Here is a 9,774-nt window from a genome sequence, read left to right as displayed (position 1 = left end):
TTCATCTACTTTATGAATACACACATTCTATTCTATACATCAAGAGCTTCTGCTCCCTTGTAAGGAAGGTAGCCAAGTCACAGGCTTCTTCTATCTTCTCCCACCCATTCCACTCCACCACGCTTTCCTCCCTCTCATCTTAGCTCCTAATGGATGACACATCATCCCTGTATCTCGCCCACTGCCCTGGATCAGAAACAATGTAGCAAAACACAGTACACACATTAGAAGAGGAAAACCTCTTACCTATATTCACACCACTGGTTGGAGCGCAGGTGATGAGGAGCATTTAGGGCATTCAGTACTCCCACTTTACGGAGGAAAGGATGGTAATCAAATAAATGCTTTCGTAAATACTGTGGACATTCCTGGTACTCCAACAGCATACACATCATATCTGGAAAAAATAAGCAAATGAGAAAACAAAGAACCCCACTAACCTGTCAGCTGACCACAAAATAACATTTGTAAATTAACATCTGGCAAATTTTGTAAACATGACACGGCTAGAGCCGCAAAGTCACTGAGTTATTGGGGCATTATATATAATATACTGAACTTATATTGTACCTTTGAGTTCACAGAACATAATGAATGCCATACCTACCCATCCATTCTTTGCTTTGGTCCTTGCTTCCAGTAGCATCTTTCCTCCGCCAGCATCCATCATCATACACAACAATTTCATCCACCGAATAAATGTTTGCTGCCCTTGCAAGCTGTCCAATAACATACGTACGAAGCTCATCTTTTAAACAGGTGTCCTCTAGGATAGAGGCAGGAACTGCAATGCTAACAGTATACTTCCGACCAGGACCTGGTGCCTTGACTTCCTCGTAATTCTCTCCTCGCAACAGCTGCTTCTTGTATAGCTTCTTGCTTTGCCATGTGCCTTCTTTATATTTGCTATGCCATGAGTCATTTGCATTTCCATCACTTCTCCATCTCTTATCTTCCTCATAACCACTGTTCTTCCATTTCATTTTGTCACTGCCATCTTGAAAGTTCTTTCCCCTATTCCTGTTGCCATATTGATTTTGTCTGCCATTGAAATCATCTTCTGTCTTTCTTTTCTTGGGGTAATCCTTTGTACTTTTATAATCTTCCATTGCTGGAATTAAGCCTGAAGTGGAGAAAAGGGTATGTGGTTATCCTGGTTTCCAGCAGGTGAATGAGAAGACTACATACTGTATAAAAATTCAATATATGGTATTTTTCTATCATTGGAAACTAAATTCCACTTGAAGAAAAAGGCTGATCACTTTTAATTTTTAGTCCCTTCTTTTTGCAGTTCTTCTTAAACATCTCCTTTACTACTATAACCCTTTGGTGTTTCCAAGTATAAAAACCCTGGTTATTGGCAATGAAATAAAAGTACATACATACATACATATACCAAGGCTTTTTCCCCCTTACAAGGGAGGTAGCCAAAAAGAAAAAGGCATAAAACCATTCCCACCCATTCCATCCCTAAATACACTCCATCCCCCTCCACCCTCCCTCTTATCTTAGCACCTCCTGGAGGTGAAATAAAAGTAAAATATAAATATTCAAAACTACAATTACTGGAGCCAATGCAATGTACTATTACTATAGCTCAGCTTAAGCATTGTTTTTTTAATGTTCATTGGTTTCTTCTGTATAAAGAGTGGCAAGGCATTCTGCAAGTTTTCATTAATACTATCCTCAACTACATTTTCACAGCAGTTCCAAAAAACCAGTAAGACAAACATACATACATACATATACCAAAGGCTTTTCCCTTTTATAAAGGAGGTAGCCAAAAAACAAAGGCACAAAAACCACTCCCATCCATTCCACCCCCATTACAGTCAACTCCCCTCCACCCTCTTATCTTGGCACCTCCTGGATGACAGGTCATCCCTGAATCTCACCCACTGCCCTGGGTCAGAAGCAGTGCCACAAACATGAACAATATATAAACAATATAGAATGGGGTATTGACAGTGATAACAGAATGCATCAGGGCCACTCTAACTGGGACACCTGTAGACAGAAACTAAAATCCTCCCTGTAGAACATCACATGAAAATAATGAGGACACAGTTCTGTGGTAGAACCCTGAGAACCACATACCTTACTCATTGCATCACTCATGCACCACCAGTGGAGTATGCCAGATAAACCACCCAAGCAGCATAATACTTAAACATGTACAAACTGCCATCTGTTCCATACAATCTATTCACGTGTGGGTGCATTTGCACTCAGATCACTAAACACACTTTTTAAAACAGACCACCAAACTCAATTCCCCCACCAGCCCCACAGAGGGGTTCCTCCCACATGAAGTAAGAATCACTTTGGCAATTTTGTGTTGAGGATGCCATTCAGCATTGGAGCAGAACGAGACCAGTATGGGATTGGCTGCAGATTCTAGGTACCCTAGATTCACCTACCACATGGGAAAAGCAGAGTATAAACATTCTGGTTCATACTAAAAGTCAGAAACATCTCGGAAACATCCCAGAGGCATTCTTGGGGCAAAGACTGTGGGTGTAAATGGGGTTCTGACTTTAGTATGAACCAGAATGTTTATACTCTGCTTTTCCCATGTGGTAGGTGAATCTATGATGTACTAGGTATCTTCACATGGTAGTTTCCATAATAATAATAATAGGTATCCAGTATCACATAAACACTTCTTTCATTTTTGCATTCAAAGAACTATTTTAGTAAATCTAAAGATGTGCACATCTAAATGATATAGCAATAGAAAATTAAATATTAGTGTATTATAATTTACAAAATGATTATTTCATTTTCTATTGCTATCTTGTGTAGGTGTGCACTTCTAAATATTTACAGTATTATTTTAGTTGTGCACACCTACATGATATAGCATTAGAAAATTAAGTATTAATTTTGTAAATTATAATACATGAGCATAATATGTGATTTTCTTGGCAGAAATAACAAAAAAACTTTACTGCAAGCAAATCTACTAACGAACAAAGCCACTAGGATATGGTCCAGATGCCATGTTGTCATCTGTCCAGTCCAGTCACTGTCAGTTAGATGATGGCTTTCATGTTGTGGACCAGGTGTTCTCCAACTCCAGGTGACATTAATAAGCACTGTTACAAAGACAATAGGGCTTCCTTGGACTTTATGAGAGAACAAGGGGTTCTGCTGTCATCTATTAAATGGCAGGGGTACAATAATAATCAGGCCGTCAGCATCCGTGATGACGATGACAACCCAGATGATCTTTAGAATTTGTGGAACCAAATTATTAAATATAGGTTAGTTAGGTTATGTTAGAAGGGACGAATTTATCCTTTAATTTCTTCGCCCTCAGGATCTATCAAAACAAAAGTGGCATATCATTCAGCCGCCGTGACTTCGTTAGTAAATTGGTTTTAACAACTTTTTTGCTACTGATTTCCACCAAGAAAATCAGATATGTTGATGTATTATAATTTACAAAATTAATAATGGACAATTTATAGTTTCACCCAACCAACGATTTTGATATGTGGCTTATGTGTTTCTGGTGAGAAATGTTGTGATATGAATGATGGTGTACATCATTTCTGTTGCAAATGCATACTTTTCAAGTAATTAATTATTAAAGTTATGCACTTATGCCTACATCTCCCCAACAATCTGCGGGGACCTGTGGGAAATCGGGGTTTCTGGGTGGGGAGCACTAATAAATCAAGTAATGTATGTTGCAAAACAGGTATAAAATGAACAAGAACAAATAAAGAAGATATAAAAAAATATATATATAAATTTCACCTTTGAGGTCTGGAGTGTGGTCGGCTAACACGAGCGGTAGCCATGTTTGTTTACCAATGATTCTAAATATTTGTTGCTATATCTGCTACATTTAGTGAAGGCCACTCCACCCGCACAGGAGTTGCTAACCGTAAACTAACGTAACCTAACCGTTCGGTTAGGTTAGGTTACGTTAGGTTTGGTTAGGTTAAGATAGGTTAGGTTAGGATAGGTTTGCTTAGGTTAGGTTAGGTTAGGTTAGGTTAGGTTAGGTTTGGTTAGGTTAGGTGACGTTCGGTTAGGTTAGGTTTGGTTAGGTTTGGTTATATTAGGTTAAGTTAGAATAGGTTAGGTTTGCTTAGGTTAGGTTACGTTAGGTTAGTTTAGGTTTGGTTAGGTTATGTTAGGTTAGTTTACATTAGGTTAGGATAGGTTAGGTTTGCTTAGGTTAAGTTAGGTTACATTAGGTTAGGTTATGCTAGGTTACGTTATGTTTAGGTTAGGTTATGTTAGGTTTGGTTGGGTTAGGTTACGTTAGGTTACATTCAGTTAGGTTAGATTAGGTTAGGTTAGGATAGGTTAGGTTAAGTTTGGTTAGGTTAGCTTAAGTTTGGTTAGATTAGGTTAGGTTACGTTAGGTTACGTCAGGTTACGTCAGGTTTGGTTAGGATAGGTTAGGTTACGTTAGTTTACGGTTAGCAACTCCTGTGCGGGTGGAGTGGCCTTCGCTAAATGTAGCGGATGTAGTGACAAATATTTCGAATCATTGGTAACTTGGTAAACAAACATGGCTACCGCTCGCGTTAGCCGACCACACTCCGGACCTCAAAGGTGAAATTTATATATATATTTTTTTATATCTTTTTTATGTGTTCTTGTTCATTTTATACCTGTTTTGCAATGCGCATTACTTGACTTATTAGTGCTCCCCACCCAGAAACCCTGATTTCCCAGGTCCCCCCAGATCGTTGGGGAGATGTAGGCATAAGTGCATAACTTCAATAATTAATTACTTGAAAAGTATGCATTTGTGACGGAAATGATGTACACCATCGTTCATATCACATTTCTCACCAGAAACACATAAGCCACATATCAAAATCATTGGTTGAGTGAAACTATAAATTGACCATAATAATTAATTTTCTATTGCTATAACCACTTCTAAAAATTTACCAAAATATTTATTACATTGATGTATTATAATTTACAAAATTAATATTTAATTTCCTAATGCTATATCACATAGGTGTGCATTTAAAAAAAATACCAAAACAGATATTATATTGATGTACTTTAATTTACCAAACCAATATCTAATTTTATACTGATATATTGCATATGTGTGCATTTCTTTACTAATACTTCTATTTTTTCTATGGAATATTACATGATTATGATTAGGTTAGGTTAGATTAGAATATATTTCATTAATGATTAAGAGGCTTCAGTCACAAAATGCTATTAGTAAATAGGTAATCACTAAATAAAAATTAGCCTTGTCAATGTAGATTTCATGTTAAAATTATATCCGTGTTTGCATGATTCTGGAATATTACATTACCTGATGATTTTGTTAATATTAAAGAAGACAATATCTTCTAATGTATTATCATTATCATATGATAATTATATGCTAATAACTAAATTCTAAAATAGATATAATCATTATACTTATTTTAGAATTCATTATAATAATGAATTTGTTGAATGAATTTTGACAATTAAAAGCCAATTTAAGCCATGAAATGATGGCGATACTCTCGCCTTTATCTACAAAACCCTTCAACATATGAAACCGCATTTAACCTCACAACAGAAATAGGATTAGCTTAAACAAGCTATTGCATCACCACTGTTTTAACGTGATAGCAGATAGGGACAACTCTCCAATGGCAATTCAATGACCAATTACTCGATGGATAGTAGGTAGCCAGTAATAAAAAAAAAACACAGTGATAGATATCAGTTTTACAATATAAAATCATATTTACAGCTCTGTTGGTAACCTGCTGGCAGAACTTACATTATGTGGTAAGACCCAAAGTTTCATCGAACCTTTTTGAAGTAACAATTCCTACCACGATGGTGATTGTGTTTGTTTTGGTTTTAAAATGTCGACAATAATTTCAAAGAAGTTATAAAAGAATGATAAAATAAGCATGCACATTTATACAGCTATTTTTATATAAACATATACTTTTATTAGCTAAACACAATATATGTAGTTTTCTAAAACGTTGGTATCAAGAACAGCTGGTGTTTTCATCCACAAGTAAAAGAATCGTACCATTACTCTCGTATATCCACGTAGACCAGCGTTTCCCAACCTTTTCCGACCATAGCAACCCCTGTTGTCATGTCTTAGCAGTCCAGCACCTCTATCTTGTTATTAGAAGGATAAAATAAATTGAATTTAAGAGAGACAGAGAGGATTTCTTTTATTTGTTTGAGATGAAATGTCTGAGAAGCATGGTAGGAGGAAAGCGAGAGTGGAAAAAATACAGATAGGGTTGATAAAAGAATATTGTGATTGTTTGGACATGTAAAAAGAATGAGTGAAGAAAGATTAGTAAAAGAGGTGTAGAAGGCAAAGGTAGTAAGAGTGAATTTGAGGGGACGACCGAAGATGAGATGGGTGGACGGGATGAAATGGGGCGTTGAGCAGGAGGGGGATGTCTGTTGAGCAAGAAAGGGAGAAAGGCAGGAGACATAGATGAGTAGATAGTGGCTGGCTGTGTATAGATGATACAGTTATGCAATGAAAGGAGAGGCGGGGTATGGGCATGTAAGAGTGGTTACGTGTGAATGATCTTTCGACGCAGCCCGAAGGGATTTCTCCCTGTCTTCTCTTTTTCTGCGTGAGGGGGGGGGTCGCCGATTAAGTGAAGCGGCCTTGCTGTGGATGTACTGCGTCTTACTGCATCGCTTCAGACCCAGGAGAGTGGGCGGGATACCGAGATGACCCATTATCCATGAGGAGCTGGGTTGAGAGGGAGGAAAAGGTGTCGCAGGGGAGTAGAATGGGTGGGAGTGGGAACGAGCCTTTGACTTGGCTACCTTCCTTATGAGGGGGAAAAACTCTTGGTATGTATGCATATATATATATATATATATATATATATATATATATATGTATATGTATATGTCAGTGGATATGTATATGTATATGTATATAACGTAGAAACCACTGTTGGAGTAGAAAAGACTGGAAACGGGGAATCTATATATTTCGATTGCAAACTGCAATCCTCTTCAGTAGATACAAATAAGAGAGGGCGTGCTGTTTAAGTAGCACCCTTAACAAAAGAAAGGGGAACATGGGAAGATATCTCTACCCTCGGCTCCCTCCGTATGTGAGGTCAGGAGGCAAATGAGCTTTCACTAGGTTGGAGATGAAGAGTCCGGACATTATGTCCGGGGACCATTGCCCCTTTGAAATATTCATGTTGGGTTGATATTCAATGATCGTAGATTCTACCATTTTTCTCCTGAACTCACATCTGGATTTATAGATAAGCTCAGCTCTGTCCCAATCTAAACAATGTTTAAATTGCTTAACATGTTGGAACACAGCTGAGCTCTCTTGTGCATATTTAATGGAACGTTTATGTTCAATCATCCTGGTATTCAAATCCCTTCCAGTCTGTCCGATGTAAACTAAGTCACAACCTTTACATGGAATCGAATAAACCCCTTGGCTCTGTTCTTCTTTTAACCTTTGATGGACATTTACCACCTTTTTATTAATGGTGTTAGGGTAATAATTAATCAAATTTAATTTGTCTTTGGGAAGAAACTTGGTCGAGGGAATGAATGATTCAGAAAAGGGAACGATTAAAGAGCTCTTGCCCAATGAAAAATTAGAGGAAATGGGGGTGGTGTTGAAAAAATTGGATCTCGCTCGGCTGAGGGCTTTGACCAAGAACCAATCCGGGTAAGCTAAATTACTAAGTTGAGATTTTATAATGTTTAATTCTCCTTCAAGAAACTGGGGGCTGCAAATTCTAAGAGCTCGAAGGAATAATCCTGAAGCGACGCTACTTTTTATTTTGTCTGGGTGACTGCTGAAAAAATGAAGATAACTACCAGAATGGGTTTCTTTTCTATAGACGGTAAAAGCAAGCTTGTCTCCGTCACGAACAATGAGAACATCTAAAAAGGGTAGCTTACCGGACTCTTCATCTCCAACCTAGTGAAAGCTCATTTGCCTCCTGACCTCACATACGGAGGGAGCCGAGGGTAGAGATATCTTCCCATGTTCCCCTTTCTTTTGTTAAGGGTGCTACTTAAACAGCACGCCCTCTCTTATTTGTATCTACTGAAGAGGATTGCAGTTTGCAATTGAAATATATAGATTCCCCGTTTCCAGTCTTTTCTACTCCAACAGTGGTTTCTACGTTATTGACAAATGTGTGATTACATTTTTCACCTGTTATATATATATATATATATATATATATATATATATATATATATATATATATATATATACACACACACACACACACACTTTTGTCGGATGGACGGCGAGGATTAGAGTTCTGAAGAAAAAGTGAAATATTCGTGGACCTCAACGCAAAGGAAGTACCTATTGTATTTACAGGGAAGGGGATAACTCGTGGTGTCGTGGGAAAGTGAGGAAAAAGGAGAAGGGGAGGGATTACTGAGGGAAATGGAAGGAAATGAGGAAGGGGAGGACTTGGCCCAAGAGGCCAGACGTCTTGTAAACAAACGAAGGACCGATGATTCTGGTGATGGGATTAACAAAATTGTAAAGATTAGAAATATAGATAAGAGCAGCACAATGGAAGGTGAGGATAATAATTTCCAGGGATTTAATGAGGGTGGGGGGGATACCAACCTCCCCCGATTGACAAGACTAGAGGAGAAACTTGATAAGATGATCGAACATTGGGAAGACAGGTTCGGTAACGTAACCAACATTGCGCAGAGAGTTGAAAGATTGGAAGAACTAGAGAAGGCGAACAAAAATTTAACTAATGAAATAGAAGAATTAAAAAGACAGTTAAAAGAAGTAAAAGAGGAGAATGAAGAATTAAAAAGGAACAATAAAGACAATAAAGAGGCCATAGCAAAAGAAGCACAGGGTTGGAGAAAAATCCAGGAAAACAGTAAAGTTGCATTTACTGATATAATTAAACAGCAAATGAAAGAACAAACTGAAGACTCAGTTATCAAAGTGATGAGACAGAAGGAGAATATAGTAAGAGACTTAGCAGATAAAAAGAAATGTATAATTATATTAGGAATGGAAGAGAAACATAACCTAGATAGAACTTCAAGAATCAGTGAGGAAAAAAGAAAAAGTAAGCAGTTTACTAGAATTAGTTCAGGAAGATGAAGCTGAAATAATGAAACAAATCAAAGAGATGTTTAGGCTCGGAAAATATAGTACAGATAAGACCAGACCAATTAAGATTAAATTCAGATCACAGACAACAGCAGATAATATCTTAGCAAAAACAGGGAAGCTAGCAGCAAGTGAACAATATAAAAAGGTATGGATAAAAAGAGAAATGAATAAAGAGGAAAGAGAGGAAGAAAAAATTAAAAGGCAAGAAGCTAAAAAAAAAAAAAAAAAAAAAAAACGAGACCAGAACGGAGACAGAAAAAGAAGAATTCTACTGGAGAGTAGTGAATATGAAATTGAGGAAATGGACCATAACAGAGAGAAACAAAAAAGAAACAGAGAATACAAAGGAAATAACAGAAAGTTAAGAGTGTCCTACACAAATATAGATGGATTAATAACAGGACTGAATGAACTGAACGAGTATCTGAAGGAAAAAGAACCGGACATAATGGGAATTGTAGAGACAAAATTAAAAGGTCCACTACCACCCAACAGCATAGGACACAATGCATATAATTATTGGATTAGAAACAGAGATAAAACAAGGGGGTGGAGTTATGTTCCTGACTAAGAAGGATATAAACGTGAAGAGTGTCACATATGGAAAGAATAGAGTAGAGATGATTATGATAGAAGTAGAAGACAGAGATAAG

The 9,774-nt window shown here is 37.3% G+C and overlaps 1 protein-coding gene across 5 annotated transcripts in view; it reads right to left on the bottom strand.

The window, feature by feature from the left end:
- The window catches only part of LOC143036893 (28S rRNA (uridine-N(3))-methyltransferase), a 19,260-nt gene that overhangs the window by 6,047 nt on the left and 3,439 nt on the right, over nt 1–9,774 (bottom strand). Inside the window, exons 1-3 of one of the 5 annotated variants that reach the window (XM_076204823.1) lie at nt 6,035–6,089; nt 608–1,123; nt 247–397 (exon numbers count right to left, since the gene is read on the bottom strand). In XM_076204823.1, coding sequence (XP_076060938.1) covers nt 247–397; nt 608–1,109 — 653 coding nt within the window. In that variant the 5' untranslated portion in view covers nt 1,110–1,123; nt 6,035–6,089. Of the gene's footprint in view, nt 1–246; nt 398–607; nt 1,124–2,970; nt 3,020–5,770; nt 5,892–6,034; nt 6,090–9,774 lie in introns of those variants that run through there. The other 4 variants (XM_076204820.1, XM_076204822.1, XM_076204819.1 and 1 more) reach the window with 4 other exon arrangements.

This window comes from Oratosquilla oratoria, chromosome 21 (genome assembly GCF_046742065.1).
Source record: "Oratosquilla oratoria isolate Oo_2021 chromosome 21, ASM4674206v1, whole genome shotgun sequence".
NCBI lineage: Eukaryota > Metazoa > Arthropoda > Malacostraca > Stomatopoda > Squillidae > Oratosquilla > Oratosquilla oratoria.
This window is presented reverse-complemented; position numbering and strand designations above follow the sequence as displayed.